Source organism: Echinops telfairi, unplaced genomic scaffold (assembly GCF_000313985.2).
Source record: "Echinops telfairi isolate 266 unplaced genomic scaffold, ASM31398v2 ScPeMD7_2010;HRSCAF=2546, whole genome shotgun sequence".
Taxonomy (NCBI): domain Eukaryota; kingdom Metazoa; phylum Chordata; class Mammalia; order Afrosoricida; family Tenrecidae; genus Echinops; species Echinops telfairi.
Genome location: NW_022105908.1, coordinates 5,625,121 through 5,646,772, shown reverse-complemented (window position 1 = coordinate 5,646,772; position 21,652 = coordinate 5,625,121). Strand labels below are relative to the sequence as shown.

The window sequence follows — 21,652 nt, the reverse complement described above, 5'->3', positions numbered from 1 at the left end:
TAGCTCTTGTTCAATTGTTCCAACTCATAGCGACCCCATGTGGGATAGAACAAAAGTACCCCCTAGTCCTATGCCATTGCCATGATTGGTTACTGTTAGGACAGTTGTGACCTGTGGGGTCTTTGTTGTTGGTCTTCGTAAGTAGGTCACCTGGCCTTTCTTCCTAGGCCACCTTAATCTAGATGCAGTGGTTCTCAACCTTCCTAATGCCTGACCCTTGAGTACATATAGTTCCTCGTGTGGTGGTGACCCCCCAACCATAAATTTATTTTTGTTGTTTCTTCATAACTATAATTGTGCCACTGTTCTGAATTGGGTGACCCCTGTGAAAGGATCATCCGACACCCAAAGGGGTTGTGACCCACAGGTTGAGAACCCCTGATCTAGAGGCTCTATTGAAACCTATTTAGCATCATAGCAACACACAAGCCTTCACTAACAGACAGGTGGTTCTCGTGCACAAGGTAGATTTGCCAGGAGTCAGACCTGAGACTCTTGCACTGCTTGCACAAGTGAACCAACGCTGCCTCCTTGAAATGTCAGTGACAGCAATATGGAATTGCTGAATAGTATGAACCTCAAAGAAGGAGCCCAGGTGGCAAAGTGGTTATGTCTTGGGCTGTGATCTGCAAGGTCAGCAGTTCAAAACCACCAGCCTCTCCTCGGGAGGACAGGGCTTTCTACTCTGATAAACAGTTACAGTCTTGAGAGTTCACAGGGGCAGTTCTACCTTGTCCTATAAGGTTGCTGTGATTCAGCATCCAGTCTATGGCAGTGAGGTTTTCAGTCAAAGAAGGACTGATCATTTTATAAGAGGACAGAGAGTACTAATTATACATTAGTAGAAATTGAAAGCAAGGGAGCTCAGGACTATGGAACATTTGATGCAATGAGAGAAGAAAGGTCACCTTTTCTGGGGGAAAAAACCACCTCATTTTATTGGGGGCTCTAACAGCTCTTATATCATTCCATACATCAATTGTATCAAGCATATTTGTACATATGCTGCCATCATCATTTCCAAAACCTTTTCTACTTGAGTTCTTGACATAAGCTCCTCTTTCCCCCCTCCCTCCCCCCTCCCAACCTCCCACCCTTTTGTATCCTTGATCAATCATGTATTGGTATTTCATATCTTACACTGTCCATTTTCTCCCTTCACCCACATTTCTGTTATTCCTCCTCCTTGGGGGGTCCTATATATTCAACTTGTGATGGGTTTACCCTTTCTCACCGTTCCCCCTCCCTGACCATCCCCCCATCCTTATGATATCGATACTGCCATTACTGTTCTTGAAGGATTTATCTTTCCTGAATTCCATGTGTCAAGAGCTCTTATCTGTACCAATGTGTGTTCTCTGGTCTAGCCAGATTTGTAAATTAGAACTGGGTTATGGTAGTGGGGGGGGCGGGGAAAGAAGTATTCAGGAACTAGAGGAATGATGTGTGATTCATCGGTACTATACTACACCTTGGTTGAATCATCCCTTCCTTATATCACTTCTGTGGGGGGATATCCAGTTGTCTAAAGATGCGCTTTGGGTGTCCACTCCAACCCCCCTCTTTTGCATTGATATAGTTATTTGCTTTGGGTCTTTTGACAGCTGATACCTGATTCCATTGACACCTCATGTTCACACAGGATGGTGTGCTTCTTTCATGTGGGCTTATTTGCTTCCCTGCTAGATGTCTGTGTGTTTGACTTCAAGCCTTTAAGACCTCAGATGCTATATCTTTTGATAGCACATTTGCTTATGCACCCCTTTTGTCTTCCGTAATCACGTCGGGAAGGTAGCAAAGAGTGCCAGGTTATCAGAACAAAGTGTTCTTGTGTTAAGGGAGGCCAGTGTCCATCCGCTATATAATACTTATCTAATAAATATATGTACATTGGCCTCTATCCCTTTCGTTATAATTAATATATTTACATATATACATGGAAAGGTCACCTCTTAAAAGAACTTCATGGAAAGCATCTTTAAATAGATTTTGGTTTAAGCCACACAGTGAGGGAAATGCTCCCAAGGAGAGAGCTTGTGTTCTCCAGGAGGCTCACTATTAAATGAAGGCCCATCTCACATTGGCTACCACAACTAGATCCCACCTTTCTTCTCTACCTCTCTGCTTACTTCTGCCCCCGAGACTCTTTTTTCTCATTAAGTCAGCAGTCAAATGAAATGTCAATGTGGACTTGGCATATTAGGCTGTTCCTATTGGCAGATAATTGGGAAATATAAGATTATTCAAAACTGCCTTATGAATTGTTTCAACGTCCAGCTCAAGATGCTGCATGAAGCAGTTGTGTCCAATGACCTAAAGAAAATAAGAAAAGGTGCATCACAACCCAGAGAGAACCATCCCTAGGAGCTGAGGGCCACAGGTGTGTGACTGGACGATTTAAAGTACTATGCAAAAATTAAACATGTGATGTCATATCATTCCTTTCAAATAGCAGTGTTCTCTCTAGGCCTTGATTATATTTCTAATGGGCAAGACGTTTGCTATCTTCACTATCTCCCTGTTTCATTAAAAAAAGATAAATAGAAGGTCTATCTATGTAACTCAGTACATACCACCTATGGTAGTAATACTAATTATAATAATGGTAACTGTAGTTTTCATGGCACTATAGAAAGGCACAATGTAGAAATCCAAACGTGTGATCATGAGAGTAGGGAATTGGCTCTTATGTTAATGATCCTCTATTGCCAGCAGATTGGAATCTTGGTTGTGTAGTGATTCTCTATAAGGCTGCTAATTACAAGGTCAGGAGTTCAAAACCACCAGCTGCTCTAACGGAAAAAGATGAGTTTGTTTTTTTTTCACTCTCGTAAAGAGTCTTAGAAACCTTGTGCTGTCTGGTTGTTCTGAGTTGACATCGACCCAGTGACGGTTAGTTTGGTTTTTAGTATTCTCAACAGAAGTCCTGGGAGAAAGCCTTGTAACAGACACGGAAATTTTCGATGAGATCAGAGGAGCAGATACTAAAAAGATGCCCTTTTTTTATGTTAACTTGTGTTTTCTTGACTATACAAAAGCATTTGCATGTATGGGTCATAGCAAAATATGCTCAGTTTTTAATCCTCTTTTCTATTCGAAGGTGATCACCAGGGAGGAGGCTCCCTGTTCAAACCATTAAATTGCAGCAGGTGGCAAAGAGTTACACATGCCATACTTTAACAGAAAACGTATAGAGCATAATTCTTTCTCAAGGCAACTTAATCCCCATTGCATATCGTTGTAGTCTGAGTCAGTGTGAGATGCAGAGGCTTAGCACAGTCCCCTAATTAATGGAAAGCTCGAAGATTGAGCCCATTGAGAAGCACCCGGTGAAGAACATTGAAATTACCATGAATTGCCAGAGAACAAGCCCATTTTCTTTGGAAGTATAGCCAGTGTGTTCCTTAGAGGCAAGGGTGACGAGGCGGCCTTGCATACTTGGGCATGTTCTTGGAAGAGGCCAGTCCCCGGAGAAGGACATTGTGCTTGGTAAAGTGGAGGGGCAGTGACAAGAGGAACACTCTCTACAAGATGGATGGACACAGTGGCTGCAACAATGGGCTCGACATGATGGCAGTGTTTTCTTCCGCGGAACAGAGGGCTGCTATGGATCGGAATAAACTTGAAGACACTTCTCCACAGAAGTACCTTGGGAGAAAAGCCTGGCAATCTACTTCTAACCAAGCGGCCATTAAAGGCTCTATGAAGCACAGGTGTTCTCTGAGTCAGAACTGGCCAGTTGGCCACCGGTTTAGGCTAAGGTTAGTGTATTCAGAGTGAAGAGTTCCATTTTAAATATTAACGAGAGTGAATTCCTTCTTTCTCTTTTTCTTTCCTATCAGTTAACTTGTGTTCTTCATTGACTTTTACGTACTGTCAGGCTCAAGGATTTTCTGTCATGTGATGCAGAAAAATCAATCATTTCATTAGTGAGACTGCATGTTCTGGTCGATATCTGATGCTTTGCCAAGTGAGTTAAACATGTCATACTTAACACTCTATGCTCTGTATGCCTAAGACAGGTACACCTTTGGGCTTCACCTGCTTCCCGCAGGGCCATGAGGGCTTGCTGGATTGGCCCGATCACTCTCTAGCACATTCTCATCTTGATAAGTAGGCACTTTTCCATGACATGTAAGCCAACAGTTTTGGTTTTCTTTCCTGGGGGTATAAAAGACACATGGACAACTCTGGGGTTGACGAAGAGGGAAAGAAAAGACCAGTCGTTGCAGGTAAATTTTTTATCTGCAAAAATTCGTTAAGTACAAAACAGAGTGACCAAGAGTTTCACATTCTGCGCATTTCTCTGGCCACCTGGCGGCATTTGGGTCAATCACTCTTCGCTGATGATCTTGGTGTGCACCTCCCGGCTCTTGACCCGCAGCTTGTTGACCTGGGACTCGGCAATGTCGGCCCGCTCCTCGGCCTCCTCCAGCTCGTGCTGGATCTTGCGGAACTTGGCCAGGTTGACATTGGATTGCTCCTCCTGGGAACAGAAGTGCAGACATGAGGAGCAAAGTTCAGAATTTATAGATCCTTGGGCTCAATAACCCTTCAGTACTTTGTAACTTCAAAAGGATGCCCTCTCGGAAATCTTTTAAGAAACTAAGATCCTTGCTCTTGAATATATTTTTAAAACATGATCTCCTGTCATGATCACTGAACATGAGTTAACAAGGAGGGACAGGTGACATTTGTCTCCAAGATGTTCCGAAAAGAAAGCATGACATTGGAGCTGTGGTGATTAAATACTGCCAAGTTTCCAGCTTGTCTTTTTCCAAGATACTAGGAACCAAGCCAGACCTTTTAAAAATGCAAGTAAACAATTTCTGTTGTACCAAAGTCTAAAAGTTTTGAATATAAATCAGTGCCCTTTGAGTAGAAATTATTGCTATTTAATGCAGGTTTTTAAAAGCATTTATTGTTTCCAAAAATAGTCTGAATGGTGTCTGACTAGCCTTGAGTTTATAATAGTGAGCTTGAGAAGGGTGGTCCTATTTAGGTCCCTGTCTCACGTTTTTAAAAATGCTTCTCCTTTTAAAACAGGTTTTATTAGCATATAATGCACATATCATGCAATTCCATAGTTCAACCATCTCAATAAGGGTTGTGCAATCATTACCACACTCACATTTAGAGCATCTATCTCTGTTTTGTACTCACTGTTATTAATTCTCCGTCCCCCTCTACTGCCAAGCCCCCCCTGTAATCCCCCCAAGAAACCACCTTTCCAGTTACTTTCTCTGTAGATTGAACTATCCTGAGTTTCATATACAGCAAAACATACCCCCAAACCCAACTACAATAACAAAGCAAAACAGGGGAAAGCCTCAGTCAAAAAGAAAGAGAATATTAAAAACTAGAACAAATTTTAAATGGGGCAAATTTAGAATGGGCATAAAGATTAGCATCTACATATGATCTAGCCTGCAGAAGGCCTCCTATTTCCCTCTTACATAAGAAAGTAGGACCTAGAAGAAGATTCAATTACTTGTCCAGGGGTGTGTGTGTGTGTGTGTGTGTGTGTGTGTGTACACAAGTGTATGCGTTTGCCCTCATTCTCTCTCTTAGCTCAGACTTTAGAAGCCAGGGAAAAAGGGAAAACCCATAAGTGAACAGAGGCACCAATTGGTGATCTACAACTATGCATATTCCCACTTAGGAAATGTATATTGTTTATTATTTTGGATGAACCGCAGGATAGAGAATAAAGCAAACTGCCACGAAGTTAGTGGTTTGACCATAAACACTGGACCTTCTGAGCTACAGTCTCTCAAATTCAACCACCTACTCGACACCTTCATTTGTGTATATAATGGTATTTCCAACTCATTGTACCCAAAACAGAATCCGGCCTCCTCCTTTCTTGGCAAACCTGTTCTTCTCTTAATTCCATATTTTAGTAACTGGTACACCATGCCCCTGAGGACCTAAGCCATAAACTCAGTAGGCTTCCTTTGATCTCCTTTCTTTCATCTCCCAAGTGTGGCATATTAATCTATCTTCAAGTTTCTACATCCAAAGAATATTCTCTACCTTCTCGCTACCTGTTCCTACGGTTTCAACCCAAACCACAGAACTACTTGGAAAGCTTCCTAATGAATCTCTGTGCATCCACTTGTGCTCCTAACAGTCCCTGCTCCACATAGTAGCCAGAATTCTATTTTTCACATGTAAATCAGATCACAATGGACTCAACCTAAACCTCTCTCCTGGCTTTGTAGTGCCCGTTACACTCACAATAACAACCAGACTCCTTCTCGTTTCCTAGAAGCCCTGAAATCTTCGTCCTTCGTAGCTCTCCATCTATTCCACTTTTCCCCTTGTCCCAATACAAGACCTCTTTAAAATATTGAAAACCAAAGATGATCCTTTGGGGACTAAGGCACCCTTGATTCAAGCCATACATTTTCAATTGCCTCATATGCCTGCAAAAATTTGGTCAATGAGTAAGGAACACAAAAGAAGAATCGATGCATTTGAATTACGGTGGTGTCAAAGAATACTGAAAGTACCACGGACTGCCAACCCCTCCCCACCAAAAAACACCCCAAAACCAACCAACAAATCTATATTGTAAGAAGTACATCCTGACTGCTCCTTAGAGCACGTACTTCGGACACGTTATCACGAGAGGTCAGTCTCTGTAGGAGGGCATCGTGCTTGGTAAAGCACAGGGGTAGTGAGAGAGGAAGACCCTCAACTAGATGGATTGACACAATGGCTGTCACGGTTGACCCGAACATAAGAACAGTTGTGAGGATGGTGCAGAACCAGATGTTTCTTTCTGTTGTATGCCATGAGACGGATCTGACACGACGGCACGTAACAATACAAACCTCCTGCCCTCCTTTCTTTTCATTCGATTCAATCATCCTATTGCACTTGCTCTTTCCCCTCCCTAAACTCTTTCCTACCTCATCAAGTGGTTGATGTCTTCTCATTCTTTAAGCCCTTCCATCAATCATTTTCCTTTTCTTTTTCCTTTTTTTAATCACCCTTTCAACTAAGTTGGCCTGAACACGTTGAAGCAGCTGTGAACTTACCGCTTCCTCAGCTTGTCTCTTGTAAGCTTTCACCTTCGCTTGCAGTTTGTCCACCAGGTCCTGGAGCCTGAGGACATTCTTGCGGTCTTCCTCGGTCTGAAACAACGTTAGAAAGAGTGAGCTCCTTGAAACCACAAATGCCATTCCACTTAGCTGTCCATTGATTTGTAAACTTCTCGCCAAGGAAAGCCATACCCGGTGCTCTGGAGTCAATTTTGACTCCAAGCCAAAGAGGAAGGGCGTACCAAGCTGTGGGTCTTTCTGGGAGCGGATGGCCGTATCGATCTCCAACAAAGTGGCTGGGGAATTTGAGCTGCCAAGTTTTCCATCAGTGGCTGAGTGAATTAACTATAGCACCACCCTGGCTCCTTGTCCCTCGCAGCCTGGGATCAAAGTTCCGAAAGGCCATTTTCCATACCTGGTAGGTGAGCTCCTTCACTCTTCTCTCGTGTTTACGAAGACCCTTCACAGTCTCAACATTGCGCTTCTGTTCATTCTCAACTTCTCCTTCAAGCTCTCGTACCTGGAAGAAGATAGGCATTTTGCAAACATTGAGTACGATTCATTCATTCCACTAGATCGACACTTCTTCAAATGACGCAGTGCTTCATTTACTCTGGTCTACATGTAGTGTTAGGCACTTCCAACTAATCGCCCTCATTACAACCTCTTGAGGAAGAAGGATTAGTTCTTGTTCATCGCTGTGTGTCCTACGTCATCTACCAGCATTAAGTATTCAAAATCATTGGTTGTATTGGAAATATATCCAGATTGGGAGACCCACCCTGGCCTCCAGCTTCTGGATCTGCTTCTTGCCTCCCTTGAGGGCCAGCTGCTCTGCCTCATCCAGCCGGTGCTGCAGGTCCTTCACCGTCTGCTCCAGGTTCTTCTTCATCCGCTCCAGGTGGGCACTCGTGTCCTGCTCCTTCTTCAGCTCCTCGGCCATCATGGCCGCCTGACCAGAACACAAAGGGCCAGTTCAGAGAGCTGAGATGCCGCAGAGACATTCCAGCATGACCAGCGCTGCGTTGCCGTCCACTCACATCGGTGATGGCCTTCTTGGCCTTCTCTTCTGCGTTGCGGGCTTCCTGGACAATGTCCTCCATCTCTCCTTGCAGCTGGGAGATGTCCGTCTCGAGCTTCTTCTTGGTGTTGATCAGGCTGGTGTTCTGGTAAATACATCGTTTTTATGTATGAAGTACACAAAGCAAAATTAGAGTGCTCAATGTTCGTGGGAACTCAGAAACAAATTATATTAACTAATTAGAATACCTCCTTGTGCTATAAATGGTCTGAGTAGACAGTATATATATATACACACACACTAAATATATAATATATGTATTAAAAAAAACATCAGCTCTGGTGTCACCATTCAGATAAATAAAAATGTAAATCTAAAATTTAAACAGTTTAAAGGTTTCCCTACATGAACCATGATAAGAGCCCTAAGATTAGAGAAGGAATCCCTAGGCTGTGCAATGGGCTAAGTGCTTAACCATAAACCAAAAGGTGGATGGTCTCCATCCACTCAGAAGCACCTCAGAAAATGGATCAAGAATCTCATGGAGTGCAATTTCACTCTGCACACCTGGGGGTGGGGATCACATGCAACTGGATGACAGCTATCACTTTTGTGTGTGTTGCTGTTTGTCATTGTGTTTAAGAGTCCAGCAAATACTTCATGTTCATTCCACTGTATTTTTATTATTATACCCACCTGGGTGTGCAGGAGCTGGACGCGCTCACTGGCATCCAGCAGCTCCTGCTCGGCGATCTTCCTGCTCCGCTCCGTTTGCTCCAGAGTGGCCCGCAGCTCCTCGATCTCGGCCTGAAGCAGGTTGGATCGACGCTCCACCATGGCCAACTGCTCCCTCAGGTCCTCCTGGCCCCGCAGAGCATCGTCCAGGTGGATCTGGGTATCCTGCGCCATGAACACCGTCATTGAGACACCATGTCCGCAGAGTTCCACTCACCTCAATTTCCCGGGGACGTGCCTGGACCCCTTTACCTTGAGGATGCCCTGCGTGTTCCGGTAGTTCCTCAGGGCCTCGGCAGCCATGCGGTTGGCGTGGTTCAGCTGGATCTCCATCTCGTTGAGGTCTCCCTCCATCTTCTTCTTGACCCTGATGGCGTCGTTCCTGCTCCTGATCTCAGCGTCCAGCGTGCTCTGCATGGACTCCACCACTCGGATGTGGTTCCTCTTCAGCTGGTCGATTTCCTCATCCTTTTCCGCAATTTTCCTATCGATCTCCGACTTGACTTGGTTCAGCTCCAGCTGGATGCGCAGGATCTTGCCTTCTTCGTGTTCAAGAGATGCCTTCGTGAGAGGAAGACGTGATATTAGCAGGGGGATGAAAACGGTGGTATCTTAGAAACAAACATTCCTTCCTAGCTTATTGCTGCCATACACATTTATTCTATTGTTATAAAAAAACATTTGCATTGACCTGTGGTTAATTTTACTTCTGCCTCCTTAAATAGTTTGTTCCCTTGAAGGAAAGTCTTTAACTTACTCATACTTCAGTGTGACCTCGTTTCTGACACATGGCCATATGGGTTGTCTTCATGGTTAATTCTCCATGCGCAGTACGCAGGGTTGAAAATATTTTTCTTTTGATTCACTAATCCTTTCATGCAGTCAAACCGACTTCCTCTTGGGCTCAGTTTTGAACACATTGTAAAAGGCCTACCTCTGCCTCCTCTAAAGCAGCCTGGAGTTCCGACTTTTCTTGCTCGATTTGCTTCTTGATTTTCTCCAATTCATGGATCCGCTTTCCTCCCTCCGCGATCTGTTCCGTGAGGTCAGAAATCTCTTCTGTTGGTGAGCAAAAACAGACCGATGTATTTAGGGAAGGGGACCATGCTCAGAAGTCCTTGGCTATGGAACAGCTGAGGTCAACTCACGTTGCAGATTCTTGTTTTCGCGCTTCAAGGTTTCAAGGTGGTCTAAAGATTCCTCATAAGCATTCTTGATTTTGAATAGCTCCGTGCTGAGTGAGCGGGATTCCTTTTGGGAAGCTTCAAGTTCAGCATGAGTTTCTTCGTACTTCTGTTTCCATTCGGCAAGGACCTGAAGGACAAGGGATTGTCAAGAAATGCACTGGAGCCAATTTGGTGGCCAAGAAGCCACCTAAGTAGACAGCACTCAAGCCGAGTTGAGGTGACCGATGACTGCAGAATAATTTTTAATGAGGAAAATAGGAAACCACAGCCACCCCCTACCTTCCCATGGAGCCGGAGGCTCTCAGAACATCTCTCAGGTGAATTGAATACAGCCCACTGAAGACATCATGCTACATACAGTCCATCCCTTGTTGAGTGCTGAGTCAGAAACTGGTGCCAAATACCTTGTCAAAGTTCCGTTGCTTCTTGTCCAGCGCCGCGCAGGCCGCGTTGGTTCTCTCCACATCAATCATGAGGTCCTCCACCTCGTTCTGGAGCCGCTGCTTCGTCTTCTCGAGGGAAGCGCATTTGGCGTTCACCGCCTCCACGTGCTCCTCAGCATCCTGGAGACGCTGGGCCAGCTTCTTCCTGAAGAGTGAAGTGTGGAGTGTAGATGGTGGGAGGCCATCAGCGGGATTGGGTGTATCAAAATGGGGACAAGAGATTAAGACTTTGCCTTCAAGCTTGACTTTTACTGAAAGTCTGGTTCTATATTAGTGCATTTCTCTACTTGAAGAACACTGAGAACAACCTGCATTTTATCATTACCATTCTTCATAATCTGACTTTCAGGACACGTATGACCATACAAAGTCAACATTTTGTATGCATTGGGCTGCTAACCAGAAGGTCAGCAGTTTGAATCCACTCCGAGGGAGAAAGATGAGACTTTTTATTCCCCTAAAGAGTTGCAGTCTCAGAAACCTACAAGGGACCATTCCACCCTGTCTATCGAGTCACTCTGAGTGGGAATTGACTCAATGGCAAGAAGTGAGCGAATGTTACAGAACAGAAACATTTACCCCAATTCACTCTTATTTATGTTGCATTTCCATGAAATTTTCATACCAGAGGGTAGTCTATCTCTTACTGATCTTTGTATTCTTTATGCTGTCATATACGGGAAGAACTCAAGTGTGTGACCAATTAGATGCCGATGAAACAGAAATGGCTGTATATGCTTTCCTTGTATCCCTGGAATAGGAAGCACGTTTAGTGGAATAGAGGGTCAACAAAGAAGAGGAAGACCCCCAATGAAATGGGATGGAAACAGTGGCTGCAACAAGGGCCTCTCTGCCATAGCAAGGACCAGCCAGTGTTTCCTCGTTGTACTTGGGGTCGCTGTGAGTTGGCACCAATTGGATGGCACCTAAACAACAATGGTTACCGCTATTTCCCCCCAGCTTTTCAGTAATACATTAATAAAATTACGCCTTGCCAAATCCATGTACATTTTGCTTTAAGAGCTCTTTTCAGAATCTCTTCCAAGGTGTGCTCCCAAACCTTACATCCCCAACTGTCCACTGTGCACATCACACACAGAATGAATGACAGGCCCCGACTGTCCACTGTGCACATCACACACAGAATGAATGACAGGCCCCAACTGTCTACTGTGCACATCACACACAGAATGAATGACAGGCCCCGCCTCCAGTATTCTCTTAAATACGTGGATCGCTTCCTGCCCAGATTCTCTTTCTTACTGCGTTCAGTCTTGAACTTATGAACCGCATCAATTATTTAATCCTCTATTGAACTTGAGTTTTTTCTTTCTCATTATAGAACTTCCTACCTACTTTGTGGTCTTTAGTAGTCTAGTCCTTTTTCCTCCCTTCAAATAGTCATGTTTTGACGCCTCACAGGTAGAGATGGGCTTTAAAGTCTAATTATTTCTCTCCCACGTGCCAGTCTCAGGGGCTCTAGGGTGGCAGTGATTGAGCATTTGGCTGTTAATTAAAAGGCTGACAGTTTGAGCCCACAAGTTGCTCTGAGGGAGAGAGAAGTGTCAGTCTGCTTCTTTGAGTATTCCAGCCCTGGAAATACTACAGAGAAGCTCTACTTTGTTCTGTAGGATTACGGTGACACTGGAGTCTACTAAAGGGCAGCAGCCTTGGTTCTTGGTGTAAACCTACCAACTGGGACCATTTCTTCTATTAGAGGCTAAGAGGAATGAGAGGCCCAGGAGCGTGCCAGCAACTCTTATTGCATCTGCACTTGTATAGTAATGGAAGGAGGTCAACAGCTGTCTTTTCACCATCCATCAGCTACCTCCGTCTTTACGTCCTTTCTCTTCCTAGCTTCCAGACAACTCAATTTATTTTTCTTGTTTACCTTTATGTTCATGTGTGTTTTTCCCAGTTTTTAATATATGCTTTTGTAACAATGGTCCTATTTAACCATAGTACTTACAGCAGATATACTGTGGCTGTTGACAGAGAGATTAGTGTAATCAAGATTTACAGCCTCGGGGAGTTCTGCTCTGTCCTATAGGGGTCGCTACGAGTCAGAATGGACTCGGTGGCAGGGAGTTTGTGAGGGAGGGCATACTTGGCCTCCTCCAGCTCCTCTGTGCGCTGGATGGCGTCCGTCTCGTATTTGGTCCTCCACTGGGCCACCTCACTGTTGGCTTTGGACATGGCCCTCTGCAGCTCGGCCTTGGCTTCCTGCTCCTCCTCATACTGTTCCCGCAGCAAGTCACAGTCATGGCGCGAGGACTGCAGGGCGTGGGCCAGAGCACTCTTGGCCTGGAAACATAGAGATTGATGATTGACTTTTGAACTGTTAACGTGGTGTATCGTTCCAAACTCCCTATAAACTACTAGAAGGAAATCTGTGAAAGCAAGCAGAAACAGATGACCATAAACCAATGGGGCCTGCCCCCCACCCCAGTAGGGTTTACCTTTATCTCCTCTTCAAGCTGCCGTTTTAACTCCTCAATCTGTTGTGTGAAAGCCTGCTTGCCTCTGGAGAGCTGAGAAACTAGTGAATCTTTTTCATCTAACTGGCGTGAATATTCACCTGTAAAGAACAAGATCCAGCAAACAATCTCACTCGGGAAATTGAAGCTGTACATGGAAAACTGGAGCAGAAAAAGGGAGAGGATCCGAAATATCATGAAGACTGTGGATTTCCAGTAAACCACCAACACTCACTTCAACTCAGAGAAGCAAGTCTATGCCATGGCCAGGTGCAACCCAGGAAATCAAGGGAGGTGTGTGGAGTTTGGATTACCCGAAGCAGAGAGTCTCTGCTGTTACTCCTGCGGGTTACACGTTGGGCTGCTAACTGCAGGGTCGGCAGTTTCAAACCACCAACCAGTGCACAAGAGGAAGACGAGGCTTTCAACTCCCCTGAAGAGGTACAGACTCCAAAACTCTGAAGGACAGTTCTCATGTGTCCTGCAGGGTTGCCGTGAGTCAGAATGGCCTTGATAGCCATGAGATTTTGAGTCGGCAGATCAAACCAACACAATATTTCAGTGCATTTTGTCAAGTACATTTCCCCTTCAAGGTCAATGCCAGCAAACGGCTTACCTGACTCAGTCTGCAGGCGCCCCCTCTGAGCCGTCAGGTCGTTGATCAGCCGCTGCTGCTCTTCCTCCTTCGTCTTCAGTTCGCTCACTTGATCTTCCAGGGTGCGACACATCTTTTCCAGGTTGCCCTACATGCAGAAAGTGGTAGAAAGCCCTTGAAGCAGGTATTGGGGGCGTAGGATGTGTCAACAATCGGAGCATCTCATGGAAGCTCCAGTACCCACTTCTTTTGAGAATCAGCTATCGTAGCCGACAAAATAGCAGCGACCACAGGACGTGGGAGTCACACACTAATCACAAGGTCGCCGGAGTGCTGGGGGAATTTCATGCCTTTGTTAAATTGCCTTGTCTGTTGTAGGAGCATCCTGATACCTGATAATACTCGTGAGACGTTTTGTTTTGGTTTTTTTGAGAAGCAAATTAGTTTAGTGAACTTAAGAGAAAAAAGTCTAATCCAAGTGAGGTGTTTTACAAGACTGAAAAGGCAGCTCAACATCTATAGTTGAGTTGCATTCGTTATGTGGAAGAGCTTAAGTGTTCCCTGGAAGTCCCTGGATGGTTGAATAGTTAAGCGTCTGATGATTAACAGAAAGGTTGGGTGTTCAAGTCCACCCAGAAGCAATTTGGTGGAAAGCTTTGGCGTTATACTTTTGACGAAGCAGACATTGAAAGCTGTATGGACCACAGCTCTGTTCTGACACCCATAGAGTCCCCATAAGGCAGAATCAGCTCAGCAGCAACTGGTTAATATTAAATACAGAGTGTAGACGGTGCCTCTGCTGTGTCCGAGTTGCCCCACCTCCCCCAGCTCTCTGCCCTGCACTGCTACAGTCTCCTACTGCCAGTTCATAGTCTTCGAAAGCTTAATTCACAGCTATCTTGCAGAAATCCCTTTCTGACCTAAGACACCATACCTTGGCTTTGGAGACCGTCTCCATGTTGCTGGCCAGGTCATCGATCTCCATCTTCATCTCGCTCTTCTCCTTCTCCAGCTTCTGCTTGACCCGCTGCAGGTTGTCGATCTGCTCCCCGAGCTCGGCCACGCTGTCCGCGTGCTTCTTCCTCAGGGTGGCCGCGGTGGCCTCGTGCTGCAGGGTGGCCTCTTCCAGGTCCCTGCGCATTTTCTGGAACTCCGCCTCCCGCTTCTTGTTCATCTCAATCTGGGCGGACGTTGCCCCTCCGGCTTCTTCCAGCCGCTCGCTGATCTCCTCCAGCTCCCTGGCCAGGTCAGAGCGCTGCTTCTCGGCTTTGGCCCTGGAGGCCCGCTCTGCCTCGATTTCCTCCTCCAGCTCTTCCATGCGGGCCTGGGAGTGGTGAATGGCGTAAACTCAGCTTTTTTATAACTGTGCCTCTTTGGGCCGGACTAGTAGAATTCTTATACTTACTTGTAACTCCTTGATCTTCTTCTGCAGCTGCATACCAAGAGCCTGTTCATCTTCAATCTTGCTTTGCAGATGGCTCATTTCAAACTCTTTCCTGTGAGAGAAGCACTTCATGTCAGTGACAGAAATATGAAGAGCCCATGTCCCCCCTGAACCCCGTTGGGCCCATCGTGCTTACTTTTTGAGTTTCTCATCCAGTTGCTGTTTGTCGTTTTCCACGTCCATTGTGGATTCTTGGGCCAATTTTAGGTCTCCCTCCAGTTTCCTCTTGACCCTCTCTAGATCCATTCGGATTTTCTTCTCTTGTTCCAAAGACCCTTCCAGCTAAAAGTGAATCGTCCATGAATACAATTCCTGCGAATGCCACCACCTTCCATCCCAAGTGGACATTTCAAGCATCGTCTCCTTTGTCAGGCATCTTCTAATCACCAAATTAGCTTAATAGTTGACTAGAATGAGAAGACTTGTCTCATCTAGTCCATTCTCATCACTGTCTGCTCGCTCTTTAAAGCCAAATTGATCTTCCCTGTTCCTTATGGATAATCCCGTTTGCTCTTGGGACAGACAATTCATTGACCACCACTACTCCTTCTTACTCTTGCTGTGTTCCCTGCTCAGAATAGCCTCTCTCCTCCACAGGTTTGCATAGTGTACTCGTCTTCTAAGCTCAATGGAAGACCCGTCTTGTCGCTTAAGCTTTCCTAGCCTTTCTTTCCTTTAATTCTTTTTGCTCATCTTGTCCATTTCTCAATAGACTTGCTTGGTCTCTCATATCAGGGATCATCTATATTCCTTAAGCATAAAAGGCGCTTGATACAGACTCATTTTGTTATAAAAATTTATGCTTATTTTGTTACCAAATAGAACATTTGCATGATACTAGACTTACATCATCCACTTGCTGCTCCAGCTTGATCTTGGCCTTGGTCAGAGTGTTCACTTTGTCCTCCTCGGCCTGCAGGTCATCCAGGGTCTGCTGGTGGGCCTCCTGGAGGGCCTTCTTCTCCTTGGTCAGCTTGGCGATGGTCTCGTCCAGGCCTGCCATCTCCTCGGTGAGGTTTTTCACCTGAGGACGAGAAAACGCTTTGCATGCCACGTTGTCTTTTGGTGGGCTTCATTTCATGGGTGCCCCATGGTTTCACACACACACACACACACACACACACTGTCACATGCACATGGCTCCCACCTTGTTCTCCATGGCATGTTAAACACTTTGCATTCCACGTTGTCTTTTGGTGGGCTTCATTTCATGGGTGCCCCATGGTTTAACACACACACACACACACCGTCACATGCACATGGCTCCCACCTTGTTCTCCGTGGCATGTTAAACACTTTGCATTCCACGTTGTCTTTTGGTGGGCTTCATTTCATGGGTGCCCCATGGTTACACACACACACACACACACACACACACCGTCACATGCATGCGGCTCCCACCTTGTTCTCCGTGGCATGTTTCTCCTTCTCCACCTTGGCCAGTGTCAGCTCAAGGTCGTCTATGTCTTTCTTGAGCTCGGAGCATTCATCCTCCAGCTTCCTCTTCTTGGCCGTCAGCTCGGCGTTGATCTCTTCCTCGTCCTCAGCCCTCTCTGTCACCTCTTTGATCTTGGCCTCCAGCTGGATCTTGGTTTTGATCAGCTGGTCGCATCTCTCCTCTGCATCAGCCAGGTTGTCTGCTTCCTGAGAAGGGAGGATACATTTAGATTTTAATTCCTGTAATATTTTTAGATCTTATTAATATTTGAAGTCAAACAAGTAAACACTGTTTTGAAGCCACACGTTAATTTATAGACTTTCTATTACTCAGTTTACATTCACTGGGCAATTGTTATGATACTAGAAAAACAAAAAAGTAATTTAAGTCATGGCATATGGTGAAATTATGATACAAATAAACATGCTGTGCTTAATGTGTTGGTATATCATTTCAGATCAGTCATTTTTTTCTTTAATGTTTAGGTTTTGAAAATTTTAGTATATGAGAAAACGAAACATTGGGTGTCTTCCTCAGGGGTGAGGGACCTGTTCAAAAGCAGCGCTTGGGTGATGAAAGTAGTGCTTGGGTGATGGAAAAGTTTAGGAAGAAATAGTGATGAGGACTGCACATCATTGAGGATATAAGTAGTGCCAAACTTAAAATGTTAGAAATGACTCCTTTTGTGTTATATGTACTCTACCACTGTGAAAAAACAAAAACCGGACAGTGTTTAGAGAAGTAGCAAGTATGTATGTTACAGAAGAAAGGGGCGTTGGAATGTAAAGTCTGTGAGGGCAAGGCCACGACTCTTGCTCAAAATGTTATCCCTAGTGCCTTCTTAATTGGAAATCCATTCAATGGATAGTTGATGGGTTAATGTTGAACCGAGCTCATATTACACTCTAAGGAGAGTAGTATGCTTGGGCCAAGTTCAGATTTCCCCTTCACTTATCCCTTGATTCTTGATGAACCTCTCCTCAACTTGGGGAAACCTAATGTGCATGATGTACAGGGGAAGTCACAAGGTGACCTAGACAAGTGTCCAGAAGCCATAGACCCAACTGGAATCAATCTCGACCCCTTATCTGAATTCAGAGAAATCAGGTGTACCCATACTGTTTCTCTGAATTATTTTTATGGCAGGTAGCCACTGGATGCTCTTGTCATTAGGGTTACCCAAAATGGATTTAGACAGTTGCCCTAGATCAATTCTCGCCAAGCTTCTGAGTATTTGCTGGGACATCCAAAAGAGACCTATTATCGTAATTATTCACATTTATTTCAAGCTTTGCATGAAAATTGGCATTGTCTGTAGAAAGTATTGCCAATTATCTCTTGCAATGACCATTTTCTTTCAGGTGTTGGAGGGTTTCTAAAAATAGAGTTGAGAGGGCAGTTTCTAGGCAGCTGTAGATTAAAGACAGAATTGGTTGCAAGTTGATATGTTTGCATCAAAACATTTCTTCCCCTGTCCCTGTTAATCACTGTTAATATTGGTCTTTTTCCTTGTCTTTATTTGTATTTTTCAGTAGGGAAAATCTTAGAGAGCAGAGATCATCTATTTCCTGTCCAATATTTTGCTAGAAAAAACTACAGAGGGAAGGGAAATTTATTCGTCGTCTTTCCTTCTCAACAACACAGGGTCCTCAGTTTTGGAGAACATTCTAAGGAATTGTGAATTAGAAAATACGAATAACCAGCTGCTTTGTAAAGTGATGTGTAGCTTTTTTCCCTAGTCAATACGGAGTTGAAAAGTTAGCATCAGATTGCCAAAATTGGGTTTATAATTAAGCTTGATGTTTAACTCACAGATTGAACTTGAAGTTGCAAGTCATTTTTCTCTTGCATCAGAGCTACCATTTTTTCTTCCAGTTCTTTCCTTTTGGCCTCAGCCTTTGCAAGGCTTTCTTTGGTTTTCTCAAATTCTTCCTTCATGTTGGCCATCTCCTTCTCAGTCTCTGCACTCTTGAGCAGGGGCTTGATCTTAAAGTACAGCTTCATCCAGGGCCAGTGCTTCACATTCATGAAGGCACGGATATTGTACTGGATGCAGAAGATGGATTCTCTGTGATGTGATTAGAAATGTTCAAAGTCAGCTCATAACAGAAAGGAGAGCTACAAGACTTAGTCTGATGGGATTCAGTAACATATCCCGGTTCATACCTTCTCTCCACCATCTTCTGGTACTCCACCCTGGCCAAGAACCCGCGGCACATAGCCTGGGTCCGGGTAATCAGCTGGGCCAGCTTGTCATCTCGCATCTCCTCCAGGAGCCCCAGAAGACCCGCTTTGAAAAAGACCTGCAGGTGGACAACGTTCGGATCAGTCATTACTTGACGCTACATCACCTACTTCACGTTCAAAAAGGGCAGGGTTTGTCTTAGCTGAAATCTGACATACTATTGTGTGACCAAATTTACACATACCTTGGTATGACCAAATTTATACTGGGTGTGGTCAATATCAATGGACCCCAGCAGCTTCTCCGAAGCTTTCTTGCTGTCGATAAATTGTCCTTCAGGAATAGCACTGGCATTTAGCACCTTGTATCTGGTTAAGTCAAACAAATACATGCTATGACATGAGCTAATGTCACCAACAAGAATTCATCTTGACTTGCTATAGAGAGATCTTAGCCACTGGCGAGTCTAACAAGCACAATAAGAAGCCCTATCAGCACTTCTCTCTATTCTTTGTATTTTCAAAGGACTTCAGACTTTTGGTCTGTTACGATGGAGCCTGTTAATTTAGGTTCTCTTCCATTTGGGGAAAACAGTAAAGAATTCTTTCGTTGATAAATTAAAGTAACAAGAGCCTATTGAAATAAGTCACCTCTGTTTGAAGTCTGCATAAATGATCCTGCTTGGAAAGCCTTTCCTGCAGATCCTGATGCCTTCAAGCACGCCGTTACACCTCAGCTGATGCAGGACAAGTTCGTGCTCCATGGCCCCTAGAAGGAAGAATGCACACACCTTATTGATGGCTGAAGCAAACCCGCCAGAGCTTATCTGGGCATCGGAAGTGTCTTACCGGGAGTCTTGGTCTCATTGGGGATGATGCACCGCACGAAGTGGGGGTGAGTGCTTCTCAAGTTGGTCATCAGCTTGTTCAAGTTCTCCTGTAGAACCATAGATAGGCTTCATTTGAAAATGCCCTGCTTTTGTACTACATGCCTACTTACAGACATGATGATGTTGCTCTATGGCACTGGCAAAATTACAATGAGTGATTTCCAGATTGGAATTGGCAGCATTCTCTCTGGAATCCACATTCTGAACATATCCTCCTGTATCGCATATGTGTGCAATGCAGATACATTTTTCTACTTGCTGTAGGAAGTTGCGAAGGGTATTTGGTTCGCTGCTTTCCGAACAGACATCTTAAATTTAGTACCATCTTTTAGAAGGAGCCTTGGTGCCACAATGGTTAAGGAGTCAGTTGCTAACTGGAAGAGCAGCACTTCAACCCCACCAGCCACGATGACAATCAGGATACAGGCAAATACTCCTGCCATGCTCTTTTGCCTAGTAATATGGCCTGGTTCTAGTACTAATTCAATGCTGTCCTCCAAATCCCCCATTTCATTCCTTTCCCAATGTTCACGCTCTATCCGTCTTTATTACGTATCTGCCCCTCTGCCACAGGTTTAGTCCTTATTTCAGGCACAGAACTGTGGCCTGAAGATTCCGTAGAAAGTGCCCTTTAAATAGCTCCTGCTTAGAATGGGCAGAAAAATAAGTCACTTTCTGAAAAGCTAAAGTTTCCAAACCTACAGAAATCTGTTGGGATGTTTTTCTTTTTGATTTTCTGAAGCTCAATTCAGAGCAGTAAAGATGGGATTGCCAAGAGAAAGATGATTTTACCCTACAGAGTTAGTTGTGCCCACATCTGATTTCTAAGATCCTTCTTTTAATTCTGCTTCCGATTCTCCCCATAATTCTTATACCTGAAATTTTCAAAATTGTCAACTTCAGGTCTAGTCCAATGTAAATGCAAGCACCTACATTAGCTGGATGCTTCCAAAGTCTCGATAAAAATCGTACACTATTCAACCCAACCCCAGTGAAAAATTTAAGTATCAAGTGATTGCATTTCTCCTGTTCCAGAATTGAATTCTCCCATTTGCTACTGACTTCTACCAGTTACTCTCCGCCCTCCTGATTCCCATTTCTCTTATATTTATATATGTAGCTCTCTCCTGTAGACTATGCCAAACCGCCCTAATACTCAGTTCTCCCACTATCAGCGGATCTATGTCAGTGAGTCACGGGTACTTCTAGAACCTTTGCAATATTGCTTTCCCTCCCCTACAAAATAAAGTCAAGTTCAGTGCCCTGAATCGAATTAGAGAAATTGAAATTTGTACCCTGAAGAGAGCAGACACCGTCTGGAATGAAGAGCCCTTCTTCTTACCCCCTTTCTTTCCACCACCAGCCTCTGCAGGGCAAAGAAAGCACAACAATCACAGTTTTGCTCCATTTATGTTTATACGTTAAGTAAAAGATCTGTGTTATTGGAAATTACCTGCTTCAGCAGCAGCTGCTGCCCCTGAGAAGAGGTAAGCCAGCGTTTTTAGGCCAGACTTCTGGTACAGCCCGACCACCGTCTCATTCAGGGGGTCCTTGTTCTTGTCCAGCCAGCCAGTAATGTTGTAGTCCACTGTGCCGGCGTAGTGGATCAGCGCGAAGTGGGCCTCAGGCTTGCCTTTAACAACCTTGGGCTTCTGGAAGTTGTTGGACTTGCCCAGGTGCTGTTCGTACAGCTTGTTCTTGAAGGAGGTGTCTGTAGCCTTGGGGAACATGCACTCCTCCTCCAGGATGGAGAAGATGCCCATGGGCTAGGCGTGAAGACACACGGGGTCAGTAGGCAGACGGTAAGGAGCAGCAGAGGCTACGAAGGGGCTGGGTAGAGAGGAGAGGCTACCTTCTCGATGAGCTCGATGCAGGCAGCCAGGTCCATCCCGAAGTCAATGAACTCCCACTCGATGCCCTCCTTCTTGTACTCCTCCTGCTCCAGCACGAACATGTGGTGGTTGAAGAACTGCTGCAGCTTCTCGTTGGTGAAGTTGATGCACAGCTGCTCCAGGCTGTTGAACTGTGGGGGTAGAAAATAGCCATTAACGCGCAATGTGGAGCTACAGGTTCTCGTGAAAAAGTGCTCAGTTTCGCTTGGTTTATTGGTTAGCCCACTTACTCATCTACTAAGGACCCTCTGAAGATGGTATAACTTGCTCGTTGGAGGAATAAACGTCCCCCCCCCT

General features: G+C 44.9%; 1 protein-coding gene across 1 annotated transcript in view; it reads right to left on the bottom strand.

Moving 5' to 3' along the window:
• Positions 1–4,333: 4,333 nt before the first annotated feature.
• The window catches only part of MYH1 (myosin heavy chain 1), a 24,203-nt gene continuing 6,884 nt past the window's right edge, over positions 4,334–21,652 (bottom strand). The window contains exons 10-35 of the mRNA XM_004709349.1: positions 21,316–21,486; positions 20,917–21,229; positions 20,759–20,829; positions 19,423–19,510; positions 19,225–19,342; positions 18,819–18,942; positions 18,556–18,692; positions 18,202–18,457; positions 16,353–16,595; positions 15,799–15,975; positions 15,088–15,233; positions 14,913–15,003; positions 14,442–14,831; positions 13,529–13,655; positions 12,895–13,013; positions 12,543–12,739; positions 10,397–10,580; positions 9,954–10,119; positions 9,740–9,864; positions 9,058–9,366; positions 8,767–8,970; positions 8,090–8,215; positions 7,831–8,001; positions 7,465–7,569; positions 7,047–7,142; positions 4,334–4,486 (exon numbers count right to left, since the gene is read on the bottom strand). Coding sequence (XP_004709406.1) covers positions 4,334–4,486; positions 7,047–7,142; positions 7,465–7,569; positions 7,831–8,001; positions 8,090–8,215; positions 8,767–8,970; positions 9,058–9,366; positions 9,740–9,864; positions 9,954–10,119; positions 10,397–10,580; positions 12,543–12,739; positions 12,895–13,013; positions 13,529–13,655; positions 14,442–14,831; positions 14,913–15,003; positions 15,088–15,233; positions 15,799–15,975; positions 16,353–16,595; positions 18,202–18,457; positions 18,556–18,692; positions 18,819–18,942; positions 19,225–19,342; positions 19,423–19,510; positions 20,759–20,829; positions 20,917–21,229; positions 21,316–21,486 — 4,407 coding nt within the window. The remainder of the gene's footprint in view (positions 4,487–7,046; positions 7,143–7,464; positions 7,570–7,830; positions 8,002–8,089; positions 8,216–8,766; positions 8,971–9,057; positions 9,367–9,739; positions 9,865–9,953; positions 10,120–10,396; positions 10,581–12,542; positions 12,740–12,894; positions 13,014–13,528; positions 13,656–14,441; positions 14,832–14,912; positions 15,004–15,087; positions 15,234–15,798; positions 15,976–16,352; positions 16,596–18,201; positions 18,458–18,555; positions 18,693–18,818; positions 18,943–19,224; positions 19,343–19,422; positions 19,511–20,758; positions 20,830–20,916; positions 21,230–21,315; positions 21,487–21,652) is intronic.